The 19,238-nt window shown below is 41.7% G+C and overlaps 1 protein-coding gene across 1 annotated transcript in view; it reads right to left on the bottom strand.

The window, feature by feature from the left end:
* Positions 1-19,238, bottom strand: part of LOC110070415 (uncharacterized) — a 45,320-nt gene that overhangs the window by 16,661 nt on the left and 9,421 nt on the right. Inside the window, exons 5-8 of the mRNA XM_072988821.2 lie at positions 5,829-5,936; positions 5,434-5,523; positions 3,499-5,071; positions 3,044-3,047 (exon numbers count right to left, since the gene is read on the bottom strand). Coding sequence (XP_072844922.2) covers positions 3,044-3,047; positions 3,499-5,071; positions 5,434-5,523; positions 5,829-5,936 — 1,775 coding nt within the window. The remainder of the gene's footprint in view (positions 1-3,043; positions 3,048-3,498; positions 5,072-5,433; positions 5,524-5,828; positions 5,937-19,238) is intronic.

Genomic DNA, 19,238 nt, shown 5'->3' with positions numbered 1-19,238 from the left:
CTTTGTTTTGCTACTGCCGTGTTGCTGAGTTTTTACTTGTCTATTTTTAAAGGAAAACCTTCTCTGTGCATCTGAAAATTTCAAGGAAGAGAATGCGGGGCGGGGAAATCAAAGAATTTCCCCAAACAATCAAGTAAAAGCTAATATACCCAGACATTATATTTTGGGATTTCTTTTTCTCTACCCACTTTTTTCTTTGAAGAATGAGCCTTAATTTAAAAAGAAAGAATTAGCACATATAGGTAAGGTAAAGGTTCCCCTTGACATTTAGTCCAGCCGTATCCGACTCTAGAGCGCGGTGCTCATCCCTATCTCCAAGCCATAGAACGAGCGTTTTTCCGAAGACAGTTTCCGTGGTCATGTGGCCAGCGCGACTAGACATGAAACAGTTACCTTCTCACCGAGGTGGTACCTATTTATCTACTCACATTTACATGCCTTCAAACTGCTAGGTTGGCAGGAGCTGGGACAAGCGAGAGGAGCTCACTCCATTGCGTGGATTTGATCTTACGACTGCTGGTCTTGTTACCTTATTGCACAGAGGCTTAACCTAAGGCTGTTAAAGCTGTTTTCTATGGATTACATTAAATAGAACATTTTAACGCCTTATTTAGCTTGACCTGAATCTCCCGACCATCAAATTTACTAGATTCCAAAAAGCATTAATATACAAAAATTGTGAGTTTAGCAGATTTCAGTTATGATCTCATAAGGCATTCTAATAATACAGTAGATGCTGGAGCACTCAAAACAGATGGGTCTATGAAGAAATGCTAGTTGTAACTGCAAATATTGCTGCTAACTAGCTTGCTGCAGGATAATAACATTTCACCTTTTCACTGGTTGGATAGCTCAGTAAGTTAAGTTTCCGGCTATGGAGCCAACTATTGGGAGTTAAATTCCCCACTGTTCAATTGAGAGTTTAGTTCTCCCTTTTGGGAGAAAAGCCAGCCTATGTGGCTTTGGGCAAGCTGCACAGTCCCAGGGCACCCCTTAGAGGAAGGGTTTGGTAAACTACTTCTGAGTATTCTCTACCTGGAAAACCGTGAAAAGGGTCACCATAAGTCAGACCTGACTTGATAGCACATGATTATTATTATTAAACATGCAGATCCATAGCACTAAGAACTGCTGTGAAATCCCAGCAAGACCATGTACCAATAACAAAACACTGCCTAATTGCAGTTGCCTCATTCTTCTGCCAACATCATTTAGCCTTACTCAGTTGGGCTCAATTCCAAGTGAAGCATCTCATTTGATGCTCCCCAGTTTCAATGGGGGATATGGAGCAAGGGCTGGGACACTGCAAATAGGTCATCTGAACCTCCATCATTATAGGAGTATCTCTTTTATTATCCCACCTTTCTCCCAATACAGAAAACCAAGGTAAATTACAACATGATTTAAAAAAAAAACACACAGCTAAAAACCATCAGTTGTAACAGTAGAACACAATTAAACATATCATCTTGAAACAATTACTGCATTAAAATAATTCAAAAGCATGCCAGAAAAAAAGAAGTAAAAAAATACAGCATCTTTCATTCAAAGTCTCTTCTTCCACAATCAGTCTGGACACTTGACGGGGGCGGGGAGTCTTTATTTACTGGAAAAGGTGGAGGAGGAGGCCAGCACTGTCTCTCTTGGAAAAATGTTTCCTAGCCAGGGAGCAGACACTGAAGAGGTCCTCATATTTGTCGGTGAGGGTGCTGAGGCCACTAAGGAGCAACCTCTGAACATCTAGAAACCTAGGAAGGCCTGTATGGTGAAATATGATCCTTCAAACAGCCTGGACCCTAATCATAGAGGGCTTCATAGGTCAAAATTGGCATTTTCAATTGTGTGAATAAATGCACTGCTATCTTGCAAAGCTGAACTGACATGGAATTTCTGCTTTTCTCTATAATCAACCCCAGCCGACAGTCTGGCAGCAGCATTTTGGAGACAATTAACTTTCCATGGGCAGTCCAACACAGTGTGTTACAGTAATCCAAAGAGGCGGTACCGAAGATATGTGTCACTGTGAAGAAAAGCAGAACCAAACCATTTCCATCTTGGGCTTTATGGCCAAGGTCAGTGTGATCAGAGCCACGTGGAGACAGCTTGATTCCCAGTGAATGTCAGCCACTACTTCCAGAGGTGCACCTGTATCACTGTTTTGTAACCGTAAGGTAACGAAGACTCCACACTAGGTGGCCAAGCTCGCTGGGGATTTCTGAAGCTGTGGGTCCCAAAATAACTTTCCCAAGGTCACTTCTTACCCTTTACATGATTTCATTTCTGTAAACACATTGTGAGAATCCACAAGTTGAATGTTGTGAGAAAAACTTTCTCCACATCATGTGCATTCAAAGGCTTTGTTGCCAGGGTGGTTTTTGGGATGGTTTAACTGACAGTGATTGACAAAGAAGACATATCTCATAGGCATGGATGAAATTTCTCCCCTGAACTTCTGGTAATGTGTAAACCTGAATGGTACCAAAATATTTTCCAGACTAGGCACTGACAGGATTCCTCCCTTGTACAATGTCAAGTATGTCTCTTAAGATTCAGGAAGTGAGCAAGCCATTTTCTACCGCTGGAGAATTCGTTGGGCTTCTTCCTGCTCTGGATTCCAAATGCTCCCTAAACCTATACAAGGCCTGCAAGCTTTTCAGTTCTGTAGAACCATTCAGCAGAAAAAGTGGTTAAAAAGGGGGTAGGAACCTGAAAATCAAAAAGTGACCAAAAAGTGACCAATTAATGGTCAAAGTACAAAATAGTTAAGTTATAAGTGCTAAAGTTGAGACTGTATGCTTGATTGGTCTCTGACAGACATGAAATAATCATCGTTATGTCCCATCAAGTCAATTTTGACTTATATCAAACTTTTACAGGGTTTTCCAGGTAGAGAATACTTTGAAGTGGTTTACCCTTCCCTTTTTATGAGAGCACTTTGGGAATCTGCAGCTTCCCAAGCCACACAATTTGGCTCTACTCATGGGAAGCACAGTGGGGAATCGAATTCACCACCAAGGGGCCTACTGCCAGATACCAACACCACTGAGCTATCCAGCCAAATGGTAGACATGTAGGTGTCCAATTATACCTTGCAGTACATGCTGGGCTGGCGAGGAAATGATAGGCTCCATTCTTTGAAAACAAAAGGCTAGGAGTGTCTCAGAGATTTGCTTACTGCCTTGGGCAAAATACACAGCTTGCTAAGGCAACATAGAGTAGAAGTACAAGAAACAAAGATTGGCCAATCTGATGAAATTTTAATTTGTTAAAATGAAAGTGACCTATGGATTTTTTTCCCTCTGGCACCAACACATGACCTTCTACGTGTAAAGTCCGAACTATGACCAAAACATTTCCACAGTACTGTACTGGCATTTTCATTGTTTCTTTCCTGCATGGACTCTCTGATGCCTCACAAGTTGTGAGTTCCGACCAAACACTTTCCCACATTCCTGGCAACTGTATGGTTTCTCTTTCCTGTGGATTCTCTGATGGTACAGAAGGGTTGAATTCTGAGAAAAATATTTCCCACACTCCCGGCATTTGTATGGTTTCTCTCCTGTGTGGACTCGCTGGTGAATGACAAGAACTGAACCAGAAACAAAACATTTCCCACACTCCTGGCATTTATATGGTTTCTCTCCTGTATGAATTCTCTGGTGGGCAACGAGTTGGGAATTCTGAGCAAAACGTTTTCCGCATTCTTGACATTTGTATGGTTTTTCCCCTGTGTGGATTCTGTGGTGAGTCAGGAGATCTGAACTAAAAGCAAAGGATTTTCCACATTCCTGGCATTTGTACGGTTTCTCTCCTGTGTGGACTCTCTGATGATATAGAAAGGCCGAACGATGTGAAAAACACTGCTCACACTCCTGGCATTTGTATGGTTTCCCTCTTGTGTGGATTCTCTGGTGGCTTAGAAGCTGTGAATTTGAAGCAAAACATTTCCCACATGCCTCACACTTGTATGGTTTTTCTTTTGTGTGGAATCTCTGGTGTTTCACAAGCTGTGAATAGGAAGCATAACATTTCCCACAATCTGAGCATATATACGGTTTCTCTCTTATGTGAACTCTCTGGTGCCTTACAACATTTGAACTATGAGAAAAGCATTTTCCACATTCCTGGCACTTGTAAGGTTTCTCTCCCTTGTGGACTCTCAGGTGTCTCCTCAAATTCGAATTCTGAGCAAAGCATTTCCCACACTCCTGGCAATTGTATGGCTTCTCTCCCGTGTGGACTCTCTGGTGGCTTGAGAACTGAGATATATCAGCAAAACATTTCCCACAGTGGTGGCATTTGTATGGTTTCTCTCCTGTGTGGACTCTCCGGTGGCTCACAAGTTGTGGCTTTGAAGCAAAACATTTCTTGCACATCTGGCATTTGAATGGTTTCACTCCTGTGTGGACTCTTCGGTGGCTCACAAGCTGTGAATTACTAACGAAACATTTTTCACAATCCTCACATTTGTATGGTTTCTCCCCTGTGTGGATTCTCTGGTGAATCACAAGCTGTGAATTCTGGGCATAGTTTTTCCCACATTCCTGGCATTTGTAAGGTTTCTCCCCTGTGTGGACTCTCTGATGCTCCAGAATGTGTGAGTTGGAAGCAAAACATTTTCCACAATCTTGACATTTATATGGTTTCTCTCCTGTGTGTGCTCTCTGGTGGATCTTAAGTCCAGACTTGTAAGCATAACATTTCCCACAATCCTCACATTTGTATGGCTTCTCTCCTGTGTGGACTCTCTGGTGGATCACAAGATTTGAAACTCGAGGAAAGCACTTCCCACACTCTTGGCATTTGTATGGCTTCTCTCCTGTGTGGATTCTCTGATGCTCCCGGAGGTGTGATTTGCAAGCAAAACATTTTCCACACACTTCGCACTCAAAGCGTTTCTTTCCACTTTGGGGCTTTTCGTGAAATGTGTTTTGGTTGATGCATGTGTAGCTTGACTCCGTCATACCATCCTCCTCTTCTGTGTGGGTTTGCTGGTGTCTGGCAAGATCAAGTTTGTCCATAAAATGCTGTTCTTGCTCTATATGTACCCTCGTTTCCCTCCAATTATCTTCTGGGGGGGGAAAGAAACAGAGAAAAGTTTGGCTTCCAAGGCTGACGGATAAAAGGAGCTAAATGAACTGTGCAGATTCTGAAGGAAACACTGGACACGTCCCCTGCCCCTGTCTCATGCCATCCTTCCCATATTAAGGGTTCAACTCATCTTGTTTGTATCCCATTATACATGCACTGGTATCTAGACATATGAAACTATAAATATTTCCCTCCCTTCCTTTTCCATCAGTTGGTTGCTTCTTGTGCCATTGGTTCAGTTTTTGGCCCTCAGCCATTTCAATGGCTGGTTCATTGACAGTTCTTCTAAGCAACTGCCAGTAGGTTTTATTGTTGCTGTTGTTTGGTATCAAGCTGGCTTACCCAATTGTTTGCCATCATTCCACTCCTCAGAATCTGGCACCCAGATGTCATCCTCCTGCTCCATATGAGAAATAAGCTCAGGCTTTGGACCTGGGAAATATGTTAGGGAAAGAAAAGAGCAATGAAAACCAGTCATCATATACACAAATGAATGTGCCTGCCTTGCAATTTTTAAGAATCTTAAGACGAGCCATGATGGATCAGACACAAAGCCTCTATGGAGTCCAGCATTCTATCCACACCAATCAGTTTCTCTGGAAAGCCTGGCAGGAAGACGTGAGGGGAAGCTCAACCTCCATTTCGTGTTGCCCAGCATCTGATACACAGAGACATACTACTGGAATACTGGAGAAAATGTACAACAATCCTGTTTCACTGTGCTTTTCTCCACTTACCTGTGCTTTGCTGTGAGGTAACTTCCATATTCTCCAAAATGATCTGATCAGAAAACCTTGGGCTTTCCTCAAGCCAGATGATCAACTCAAGGTTGATGAGTTGGAATTCTGTTCAAAATTGAGAGAAAGGGATGAAATATTCAGAATGTGAAGCATGGACTTGTACACTAATCAAAAGCAGGGGGGAGGGTATCAATACAGATACTTTTCTGGACCAGTTCAGAACTAGATTTTTCTAAGGAAATGTTTTGGAGAATATAGAACATGATGTGGGTTAATGTTCCATTCCAGGGCCACAGGGAAAATTCCTTCTTCAATTTCAGAGCTTTGAATTATAGTAGAAAAGATTTAAAACATTTTGGTAACCACAGTTACGTCTTTCTGATGCACAGAGGCTACTAAATTATCATTGTAGTTTTTTGTTATCTTGTTGCTCGTTAACATTTTTGAAAAATCAAGGGACAGGCATGGCTTGTTTCTGAGTGCCTGTGGGAAACAGGATGCTAGACTAAAGAGGTTTTGCTCTGACAATGCACAAGTTGTGCCTTCTTTGTCTGAAAGCATTAAAATCAGCATTTGACATTAGAGAACCATGTGCCTCTGAAAAATCAGTACAGAAGGATGTATAAGAAAAGATGTTCTTTATTTACAAACTGTCCCTCTCTTCAATTCCCTGAAATACAATACTTGAAAGGTACAGAGGAAAAGTAGGATCTGTTCTTGATTACCCCAGAATTCAGGACACATAATAACGGGCTCAAGTTACAGGAAGTCAGATTTGCGCTGAATAGCTGGAGAAATCTCTTAACTGTTAGAGCAGTGTGACAATGAAACTAATTACCTTGGATGGAGAGTGTCCCCTTTATTTTGCCATAAAATATCTGATTCTGAACCCACAGTGCTCATTACCCTTCTGTCAAACAAAACAGTGCTCACCACATCCTCAAATGCCACTGGGCCTAAAAAAGATTAAACTCAACCCTAAGCACATACACAGTGCCTGCAATCCATATGCTATCCCTTTCAAGGTAAACCCCTATTGGCTCCTGTGCTACTCCACAGCAGAATGTGGTAGTGCCAGATGGTGTAAACCAACACATGCCAAACAAGTGAATGTAGTTCTTAGTGATTTATGTAAGATTACTACTGGTTGCCTGAAACCTACCCCCTTTGAAAAAAATTATTCTTTAGCTGGCATTGCCCCTCCAGAAGTATGTGGGGAGGTATACTAGCAAAGAATGAACAAAATAAGTAATACAGCACCAAACTCTCCCACTTCATGGATACCAGCACCCAGATGACAGCTAAAATCAAGGAAAAAGTTTTCTGCACCACGTGTAAAAATGAAAATCTAATAAGTGGCTGAGATAATGCAATTGAAAAAGTCTGCTTATAATGGTCTTAATATTTCAATTTGTTTTTAACTGTACGTATATTTCATATACATCCATAATATTAAATTATGCTATGCTCTGATACATAAAAAGAAAGTTTACTTTTGTGTTGACATCACAGTTAAAGCAGAAATTTAAACTGGGGGCTTTAAGGTAGCAACCGACCGTGACCCATTCTGATGGGCCCATTCTGATGCAGGCGCTTTGCATCAGAATGGTCCCAAGTTCAGTTTCTGGCATCCATCGTTAAGACAGGAGTGGTCAAATTGTGGATGACCAAATGTTCCTGGACTATTAATCCCATCAGCCTTTAGGATCAGTTATGACACCTAAGATTGATGGAAGCTTTTCTCAAGGTTCGTTTCTATTTGGGAAAGCAATTACATTTTAAATAATATTTTTAGCTTTTTGAAACAAAATTTGAATGTGTTCTTACCCTGTTTCCCCCAAAATAAGCCCTAACCTGAAAATAAGCCCTAGTATGATTTTTTAGGATGCTCATAATATAAGCCCTACCCCAAAAATAAGCCCCAGTTAAGTGAAACCCCACCCTCCACCATTGTGCAGCAACCAGAAGAAGATGAAAGGACTGTATTTAAATAAACGTAGTTTGTTGTACATAAAAAAAACATTCTCTGAAAATAAGCCCTAATGCATTTTGGAGCAAAAATTAATATAACACCCTGTCTTATTTTGGGGAAAACAGGGTATTCCACTTTATTACAATAGTGTGATTCTGGTGTATCTCCTTCTTGTCACTCATGATGTAATTTTTATAAAATAAATAAACGTGCCTTATCTTGGAGGATTGCCACTTTACACTTTGCAGCAGCACTCATTCCTTTCTTACATACAGTATTTTGGAAAACAACAACTGCAGAATCTACTTGTGATTTCCACATCCTTGTGTCTTCCATATCCTGTTTATCAGTTGCATATTTAGAAATTGAGAAAACAGATCTGGAAGGAACTGTGTTTGGAGTTGGTGGAGTGGAATAAGCAATTCTGAAATCCCTTTAAAAACGGAGGCGAGGGATTCCTGCCAGCTTCCGCCTCCCTCTCTCATCATCACCAGCAAAGCATCACCTCCCATCGCTGCCCTTCCCACCAACCGCTCTTATTATCACCTCTTCCCACCCTCCAGCCCCATCTTTCCCTCCTCATGGCTGGCTTTTTGTCGTGTCCCCCCTCCCGACTCAATCCTGCACCCCTAACACTCCCCGGGCCTCCTCATTTACCTTCTTCATGATCTCAAATGAAGCCCTACTCCGAGCCAAGTTCGTAATTTAGAAAAATCCGCCCCCCATCCCCCACTAGCGACGCACCTCTTGTGGGTCTTTTTCTCCCATCTGAGGGCAAGCTTGGGTTTCTACTTCCCATCACGTGACCGAAGCCGCGCCAGTCTCCTGGCAGAGCCCGCACCAGTCCCTCCAATCTACAGCCTGAGGACCACGATTAGGGAACAATATATGACTGCTGGCTTTGAACGAGGCGGGGGACAGAGCTGTGTTTCACATCATCCCTTTCTTACCCTTTCTTACCTTTTCTAGTGTCTGTCCCATTTGTCTAAAGTTCTCCCCTTATTTTAAAATTGTTTTTATTTATATTGTCATATTATTGTTGTAAGCCGCCTAGAGTGGTCTTAATCAACTAGATAGGCGGGATATTAAATAAATAAATAAATAAATAAATAAATAAATAAATAAATAAATAAATAAATAAATAAATAATATGCCTCTGCCTTTTTCTGCTTTCTGGACCAAAACCATCTTGCCCGAATCCCTGCGATGGCCAGCTTTTGATTTCTTCATTGGCATGGGCTGATAGGTTTGGCGATCTGGCTGCAGAACCAGAGATTGGGAGTTCGATTCCCCACTGTGCCTTCATGACAGAGGCTGCACTCAAATGATCCACAGGGTCTTTTCCAGCTTTTCAGTTCCAAGATAGTGATGATGGTTGGTTAAGCTGTTTACAGCCAGAAGGGTGGTCACAGGCTGTACAACTTCATTTGCAGAGTGCGACCTGCCCTCGCAGAAGTTGCAGAATAAAAAGCAGAACATCTTCAGTCAAAAGGGACAGGGAGCAAGAAAGGACACAGAGCGTCGAGTGTACAGAACGCCAGCCTTGCCATAAGGTACTATGTGGTGATTACCTTAAGCAGCCAATGCCAGAGCAATAGCAATGCCCACCCCAAACAGGTGTGGCACAACCATGGGATTCCTCATGCAAGACAGTAGGACTCAGCTGAATCATATGGCGATCAAGGACCTGGGCGAAGTAGCGTGCTTTCACTGGTCCCAAGTACTCTGGGACGTGGTGGCACTGCGGGCTAAACCGCAGAAGCCTGTGCTGCAGGGTCAGAAGACCAGCAGTCGTAAGATCGAATCCACGCGATGGAGTGAGCGCCCGTCGCTTGTCCCAGCTCCTGCCAACCTAGCGGTTCGAAAGCATGAAAATGCAAGTAGATAAATAGGAACCACCTCAGTGGGAAGGTAACAGCGTTCCGTGTCTAAGTCGCACTGGCCATGTGACCACGGAAGATTGTCTTCGGAGAAAACTCTGGCTCTATGGCTTGGAAATGGGGATGAGCACCGCCCCCTAGAGTCAGACATGACTGGACAAAAATTGTCAAGGGGAACCTTTACCTTTAAGTACTCTGTCCTTCTGAGGATTCGGCTTTAAAAACTAACATCAATTTGGGTGTTGAAAACTGCAGCCAAACATCTCTGATATTCCACAATTTCAGTCCTGGACACAGCCGTTAAGACATGGAGCTTGAACTTTATGGCGCTTCAACTCGTAGAAGATAGCCATAATTCTAGCCATAATCTGGCAGATGTTTTGATTATTGAATATCCCAGGCTTTTTTGGGGAAAAGATATAATTACATGTACATTGGTGACATTACCAAGCAGTTTTTGATTTGATTATCTTGCTAGCTGCCCCATACAAGCAATTTTTGCTACTGAACTATCTCGAAACCATAACCAAGGGCAGAAATGTTATCTAATGTGCATAAAGAAGGGAACTACGTGCATGCTGCTACTGTGCAAGTTTCAGGAGTTTCTTAGGAATAGGAAAGTACCCAGACATTGAGATTTTGATTTTCCATTGGTCCTTGACAGGAGCTGGACTAAAGGATCCATAGGATCTCTTCTAGCTTTGCAGTTCTAGGATGATGATGATTACATCAACTGCATTGCCAGGAACCAGCTATCCATAGGGGCAAAAGCAAATTCTCTTGTGGCTGCCCAGGCAGCTTGACATCTTTTATGCTTCTTAGGGAGAAGATATATAAAATGCTCCCCCGAAAAAGCTTCTGCAGTATTTCACTTTCCCCGTCAAAATAGAGATGCCACCAATAGGAATTGCTAGAGCTCATTGTCTTTCTGAGGAGGCCTAGTGCAGTATATCTTTCATATTGTGAGGGACTCTCCCTTTAATCTGTACCAACATGTGGTCTATCGCAGATTTATTGCCAAGTTTTGATCAGGATTCCTTACAGCTTCCAAACTTGTGGGAACATTTTGGGTTGACGGATCAGAAATAGAGACGAGAGGGTTCCCAAGTTTTTCCTCCACACAGATCTGGACTTTACTTTTTCTGCTGAAAACGAAAGGAACCCTCCGTCCAATTCCTGGGGTGCCCTTCCAGGATGCCGAGCCCCTTCATCAGGTCTTGTTTTCATGGAATGGCTAATAACAAAGAACTTCAAATGAGGGGCTTTCTCCACTGAAGAGAGAGAGAGAGATGGCAGAGGTACCGACTTCCATAACACTTCCACAATTAAACTTGCTGTCTTATATCTTGGGGGACTGAGTTTCTGAGAAACCATGCCTGTAGTGAATGTAACAAGACCATTGTGTGATACATAGTTACGAAGCGCCACAGAACGTGAGAGGAACTGAGGGGGCTACAACTGAGCAGGACATGCTGCTCTCAAAATGGTGGCTGCCAGGACAGCTTTCAAAATGGTGGGCAAGAGAGGTGACCAAGCCCCTGCCCTTTGTCAAATCTTTTGCACTTCCTTCAGAGACCTCCACAACCACAGGCAATGTTTTGCAGGAATCAATAGCTCTTTCCTTCTTGCTACCAATGCCCATTTCCCCCCGTTCATTTAAAAAAGCCTGTTCTCTCTCTCTAGAGGCTCTGGAAGGGAGTGGCCATGGATCCAGCAGCTAAGATGGCTACGCAGGCTCTCAAACTGGCAGTTTCATCAGTGGCAGAATGGGTTACAAGGGGCACGCAAAGGAGCCATTAAACCACTGAACAACCAACTGTTTGCTGTGCCCTGAGGGGAGCCTGTGTTCAGTAGAGAATGCCGTGCAGTCTCATTTCGTAATACAATGAGTGACTGGGCACATATTTAAACCCGGGTGGAGTGACCCTCTGTTCCCCGGGCAAACAGACACAATTTATGACCCAAGTCAGAGAGCCAACCCCTGCACGATTCAAAGTCACACAACGTGGAGGGTGCCTGCTGGCATTATCTGAGGATTTGCTGCCATCTTCTAAGGCAACTACCCAAGACCCTGTAAAGGTGGCGCTGGTGACATAAATGGCAGTTGTTGAGGCGCTGGCAGCCGGAGCAAAGCCTTCTGGCTCCGGAGGCAGCAGCCAGCCGGCTACAACCCAAAGTGCTCTTGACAGCCATGACCAATGTAACTTATATTCATACCCCCTCCTTCAAGGCAAAGCTATGGAAAAAAAAGGCACTGCTTCATTACCACTCATTACAAGTCCAAAGGTTTAAACTTCGAAAGCATGATGGTTGTTTGCAGGCAAATATTTTAAAACAGAATAAGCAAGATCATAATTAAGATAGTGAAACAGTGAACAGCAAATATAAAGAATTGTATGATACAGGAGTCATTTAATATCTGCAGTGATGCCTTGTTTCAGCATTCACTACAAGAAGAATAAAATATGCTTCTCTTTGCCAAGGGCAGTCCTGGCTCATTTAAAGAAGAAGAAAACAAGCAGAAAGGCAAACTCAAGCAACGTAAGAAAAACAAACCACCCAGGGGAGCCTGTGGGTCTCCATTATCGCTTTCTGCCTGTTATTATGTGCTGTCAAGTCCCTTCTGACTCTTGGCAACCCAACATAGTGTTTAGCACCATCATCGCCAGTGTGTTTCAATGGTGGTCAGAACTTGAACCCAGGTCTCGTAAGTTCTACGAGTAATCAAACACTCTACCCACTATACCACACAGGTTCTCAAGCAGATCAGCTGAAAAGGTAAAAGTTGGCAACCTCTGTGGGACTGGGGCCACTTTTACCATCAGCCAACTGGTTTAGGAATGCACACTCAGAAAGAAGTGGCATAAGGAAAACTAGGAAAGAGAGTTATATTCACAAGTGTATATTTTTATATATTATTTTATAAGTTATGATACTAAAAGATACTGAAATACTAGTTGAGAAACACCACAGCTCAACTGAAACACAAGTAATTATTACTATAAAAGAGTAATTTAATTTCATTAAAGATTATTTCCTCATTTGCTTCCAAACCCACTAAGAACTAGAGGCTTAAAAAAACTAATTAAGAACTTTTAGTACTATATGCCATTACAAGTTGCATCCAACTTATAGTAACCCTAATAGATTTTTATGGAATGGCTTTTGTCATTGCCACACACATACACCCCAGTGATTTTTCCATGGCCAAATTGAGATTTGAGCCTAGATCTCCAAAGTCCTGGTCTATCCTTTTATCTACTATATACCATGCTGGCCCTCTAATTGACAATTATATTTAATTAATTACATAATAAAGTTAAATCAAATTAAAGAAACTCTAAATTTTAAAGTAACAAATGCTTACAGAATCTGTTTAAATTACAAAGGAAGAAATTAGTGATTGAAAACAAAAGAAGACAGACTCTGTGGAAGAGGCTTGTACTTAATGTTAATTAAAGGTTTCCACTTTCAATAAATAAATAAAAACATTCAGGGGAACATTGAGAAGGGGATAATGGGTTGCCACAGAAAAGACGTTGGGGGCCACATGTTGACCACAATGCAGTAATATACTCTGTGTGCCACACAAATATGATTATATAGCAAACCATAATTTAAGTACTGTACATTAAAATGTGTAGTGTATTTAGTAGCAGTGGCGGAAGCAGAAAGTAGCTGGGAAATGGATGAAACAGTTCAATTTTCTTTACTTAATTGGCAGTCTAGCCTTCAAAAATGAAAATGGGTGTCATTTTTCTGCTACTCAAGCAAGCAAAGTTGAGACTCAAGGGCAAGGTTGTGTCATAATTATTTAATCCCATGCAAGATTAAATAATTCTCATAGACTTTCTTGTTTCAGGCTTCTTGCAAACACTTAAAGTATGCAGATTAGATTCAAGAATGGGCCTCCAGGGTATTTACTTTGGCCCGCAGTATCTCATTGGCATTTTGCAAGCACATTATATCTACCACCTATTTCACAGCATGAACTTCCAAACTCTGGGACTCCCTCCCTTAGTAGACTAGGTTAGCTCCACCTTTGCTGTCCTTCTGCAAGCAGAAGACCTTTATTTCCAGGCAAGCTTTCCCTTAATAACTGGCTTTCTGAGAGAGGTTTTTAATGGACTAGTTGTGTCTTGTTGCTTTAAAATGTGTTTTTAGTATCGATTTTAGTTACCAGTTTTAATATATTTGTTTAATTCTTTTTAAATGTTTTTCTTCTTACTGTTTTTAGATTTCACATATTGTCTTTTCATGATGTTAGCCACCAGGGTCCTTTTTGAGACGAACGGAGTGGTAAAAATATTTTAAATAAATACATAACAAATAAAATTATGCTCTCAGCCTCTTTGAGAAAAAGAAAATTTCTGTCCACTGAAGTCTGAAGTATAGCAAGAGATGTTTTAAGTGTCACATCCCTGAACACTATACAGTGGTGCCCTGTATGACGACGATAATCCATTCCGTCAAAATCGCTGTACAGCGAAATCGTCGTCATGTGGAAAAAAAACATTGGAATGCATTGAAAATGATTAATGTGTTCCAATGGGGGAAATACCTGATCGTCCAGCAAAGATCCTCCATAGGGCAGCCATTTTGCGATCTCTGTCTTGCGGAAATAGGTCCAGAAAACAGTGGGGAGCCATTTTGCGAACCACCGATCAACTGTTTTAAACTGTCATTTTGTGAACAATCAGTTCTCGAAGCACGGACCTAATCATCGTAAAGCAAAAAAAACCCCATAGGAACGATCGTTTTGCGATCGCTATAGCGATCGCAAGTCATCGTACAGCAATTTTGTTGTCATGCAGGGTAATTGTATTGTGGCACACCACTTATTTAGAAGTGAACATATAATTTTATGGTTTTCATAACATGGACCCGTACCACCTTTTCTTCCGACTGTCATCGGAAATCATGCCTTATCGGTTGTGGCCCCATCCTTATGGAATGCGCCCCGAGCAAAAGTACATCAGGCCCTGTCCTTCCCATCCTTTAAGAGGATGCTAAAGACTGACCCATTTCAAGAGCCATTCAAAAGCATATTCCCTTATGTTTGTTGCCATCATTTTTGATATCTATTGCTTGTTTTACTTGACATGTTTAATGTGGTTGGGTGACTGTTACACTGTGTTGTTGTAAACAGCTTTGAGTAGTGCTTTGCCAGCAGTAAACAAACAAACAAATATCTTCTTGTCCCTCCTAAGTTTAAAAAAAGGGGGGATTAAGAATGCTCCAAGGGTGAACTTTCTTCCCATCTGTCTCTTCTTTTAATGCTATTAGAGCCAACTTGTAAAAAGGTAATTACACAAAACAAACAGAAACATTTTTATCTTGCTTTCCCACATGAATTAGAAGGATGAAAGAAATAATAAGGATCCAAGCTGAAGAAAAGGGAACCAACGTTCAACACAATCCTGCCACCTCCGTCGTCTTGATTAGAAAGAAGGAACATAACAGCAATGATGGAGTTTCTTCCAAAACCTCCAATGCATTATCAAACCTGGGCTGTATCAAAACATTTTCCAGACTGGTTCTTTTGAATAATTTCTCTCATGTCTCTTAAAACTACAGAAGTGGGAAGTTTTCCACACTTGGAGCATTTGCGGGGCTCTGCCGTTTTACACTTTAAAATACAGGTCCAAATCCTGTTGCTTAGCATGGTGAATTACATTAGAGTAGAGCCATTGAATCTATAGGGATTTGGAAAGTCAGTTCTTCTGCAAGTTCCACTGATTCCAATGGGCCTACTCTAACAGCAACTTAGTTTTGTATAGTGAGTTGTATTTGAATAGGTCCACTTGAATAACTTGAACTTATGGAGCAGCTGACTCACTAAATCCTCACTGATTCAAAGTGTGATTAACTAAGCTAAACATCAGGATTTTGGCCATTGTCTGAAATGCCATAAAGTTGTGCAGGCTTCTGAATTCTACAATACTCATCATGATGGGTAGTACAAAAAGGGGAGGAGCATGAACATTAAAAAAAACTGTCCGTTTTTTGAAGCTGTTAGGTACATAGCTTTTCTCTCAGTCCCGCCACATACACAGATACATTTGGTGGAGATATGGGTCGAGGCCTTCTCTGTGGCTGCACCCAGACTCTGGAACTCCCTCCCACAGGAGGCCAAGCTGGAATCTTTGCTGTCTTTCCACAAGCAGATGAAGACCTTTCTCTTCTGTCAGGCTTTTTCACACTGACTGGTGATGTGAGCTGGGTTTTAAATGAAGTGTTGTGCCTTGTTGCTTTTGGAATCTGGTTTTGGTGTTGATTTTGTCTATCCTTTTTAGTGTAGTATTTATCTGATCATTTTTAATACAGTACAGTATTTGTATACTTACTGTTTTTAGTTTTTAAATATTCTCTTTTAATGATGCAAGCCATGTTGGATCCTTTTTAAGAAGAAAGCTATCTTTACCTTTAAAAAGGTAAAAATATTTTATATAAATAAATAAATAAATAAATAATAGCTACACTGAGATGCAAAATGAGATTGCGAGATTTTTGAGTCCATGTTAGCTAGCTGTTTATTGAGGCGAGATAGGTTCCCACCTCTGGAATTATCAAGCTGGAGCTACTTCAGAGAACTGTCTCTAATCTTGGGCCAGAGACAGACAAGGCCAAATTCAAGCACTAAAACCCGCTGCAGAGGATGTACATTTGCTTCTGGTTTTCTGGAGATGGGGAGGTCTTGATAAACATCACCAAGGTCCTTGAGCAGAAAACTGCTTTCTCTAGATGCCTTCTTTCTTTGTTTTGCTTTTTCTTTTCCTTCCTTCTAGCCAAAATGGTAAAGGAACAATACACACGGAATACTCCAGACTGGAATGTTAGTTGACCCAAATAGAGGTCATCATCATGGCCTGTCTAATTTGCATTGTTCTCAGGCACTTGTACAGTTACCTTGTATTTAGTCAAGCAGAACATTTTCTGAAGTACTGGCAATGTCATAGTTCCTCCTCTGTGTGGACTCTCTTATGTCTTATAAGTTGTGAGTTCCGACCAAAGAATTTCCCACATTCCTGGCAACTGTATGGCTTCTCTCTTTTGTGGATTCTTTGATGGTACAGAAGGGTTGAATTTTGAGCAAAATATTTCCCACATTCACGACATTTGTATGGTTTCTCTCCTGTGTGGACTCTTTGATGTATAATGAGAACAGAACCAGAAACAAAGCATTTCCCGCATTCATGGCATTTGTAAGGTTTTTCTCCTGTGTGGACTCTATGATGGGTCATGAGCTGTGAATTCTGAGAAAAACATTTCCCACATTCCTGACATCTGTAGGGCTTTTCTCCTGTGTGGACCCTATGGTGGGTCAGAAGATCTGAACTGAAAGCAAAGCATTTTCCACATTCCTGGCATTTGTATGGTTTCTCTCCAGAGTGAACTCTCTGATGATATAGAAAGGCTGAATTGTGAGCAAAACACTCTCCACACTCCTGACATTTATACGGTTTCTCTCCAGTATGAATTCTTTGGTGGCTCACAAGCTGTGAACTAGAAGCAAAACATCTTCTGCATGCTTGGCATTGGTACAGTTTCATTTTTGCATGGAATTTCTGGTGTTTCACAAGCTGTGAATAGGAAGCACAAGATTTCCCACACTCGGGGCATTTACATGGTTCCTTCTTTATGTGAACCCTTTGGTGTCTCACAAGGTTTGAACTATGAGCAAAACATTTTTCACACTCTTGGCATTTGTACGGTTTCTCTCCTACATGGCCTCTCTGGTGCCTCCTCAGGTTTGAATTCTGAGCAAAGCATTTTCCACACTCTTGACATGTGTACGGCTTCTCTCCCGTGTGGACTCTCTGGTGGCTTGAGAACTGAGAAATATCAGCAAAGCATTTCCCACAGTGGAGGCATTTGTATGGTTTCTCTCCTGTGTGGACTCTCTGGTGGCCGACAAGCTGTGGCCTGGAAGCAAAACACTTCCCACATTCCTGACATTTGTATGGTTTCTCCCCTGTATGGACCCTCTGGTGGCTCACAAGTTGTGAATTGCTAACAAAACATTTCCCACAATCCTGGCAACAATATGGTTTCTCCCCAGTGTGGATTCTCTGGTGAATGGCAAGCTGTGAATTTTGAGCATAGTTTTTCCCACATTCCTGACATCTGAATGGTTTTTCTCCTGTGTGGACTCTCTGATGTTCCAGGAGATGTGCATTGCGAGCAAAACATTTCTCACACTCCTGGCATCTATATGGTTTTTCTCCTGTGTGGATTCTCTGGTGGACTGTAAGTCCAAACTTGAAAGCATAGCACTTCCCACATTCCTCACATCTGTACGGTTTCTGACCTGTGTGGACTGCTTGATGTCTCACAAGCCCTAACTTTTGAGCAAAATACTTTTCGCACGTCTGGCATTTGTATGGTTTCTGTCCTGTGTGGTCTTCCTTCTGGCTTGTATACTGTGAATTGCTTTCCAAATGTTTCCCAGACTCTTCACATTTCTTTCCAGTGTGGACTCTCTCATGATGTGTAAACGCCATCTTTTGGAAAAATTCTTTTCCATGAACAGTGCATGTGTGGGTTTGCTCGTTGGTATATCCTTTTTCCTTTGTGTTGGTTTGCTGCTGTCTGGCACGGTCCAGTTCTTCTGTAAAGCTTCTTTTGTATCTTACGGATACCTCCATTTCCTTCCCGTTATCTGCTGAATAAGAAGAACAAGCGCAGACAGGATTTAATGCTAAGGCTGAGGGAGAAGAAATTCCAAGAAGAAAAATGTCTGAATAAACAAGGATCCTGAAAGACAGCAGAAGGGGGGGGGAATTGTATGTATCTTTTCCCATCTCCAAAGGCCCCTGTATTATTATATTTTAGATTCCAAGTGCAGGTTTGTTTATTCTATCAGGCATTTTAACAACTGTTTGCCTTGCTTTTAGAACACTCCAGTTTGCTGCTGGTTTTATTTTACTTTCCATTGCTATAGTATTTTTATTCTTTGCTGCTGGTTTTATCTTGGGTTTAGTATATGCTCTATTTGGCTGCTTTTTTAATTTCCTGCATTTGTCTGATTAAGACAGTGTACACTTTCCAGAGAATCCTTTCTTATTTGAGGGGCATCTAAAAATGCTAGTTAAACAGAACAACTGAATGTAGTTAAATAATGAACCAGGGGAGACAAACAGCTGACTGGAAGGACTGTTCCCTTTTTGCTGTCTGTGACTTTCCTGTCAGCATCTCCTGGACAAGGGTGACAAACTGTTCATAACAGAAGGTCAGTGAGATGGGGTTCCCCGGCACTTTAAATGCTAAGCCAGAATTAAGGCCCAGATGTCAGCGGGGTTTAGCGCAAGGTTGGGGTTTAGTTCCAAATAACATTATTTTTTCAGACATCATCCATGGAAAATGTGAAATGGATAGCTCAGTGGTTTAGGCATCTGGCTGTGGAGCCAGAGTTTGGAAATTCACTTCCCCACCGTTCCTCCTTGACAAGGGCTGGACTCAATGATCCATAGGGTCCCTTTCAGTTCTGCAGTTCTAAGAAGAAGATGATGATTGGATGGATACTGCTTTACAGAAGAAGGCCAACGTTAACCT

The sequence above is a fragment of the Pogona vitticeps genome, chromosome 2 (genome assembly GCF_051106095.1).
Source record: "Pogona vitticeps strain Pit_001003342236 chromosome 2, PviZW2.1, whole genome shotgun sequence".
In the NCBI taxonomy this organism is placed as follows: Eukaryota; Metazoa; Chordata; class Lepidosauria; order Squamata; family Agamidae; genus Pogona; species Pogona vitticeps.
Note: the sequence above shows the minus strand (reverse complement) of the source record. Positions and strands in the feature narration are given on the sequence as shown.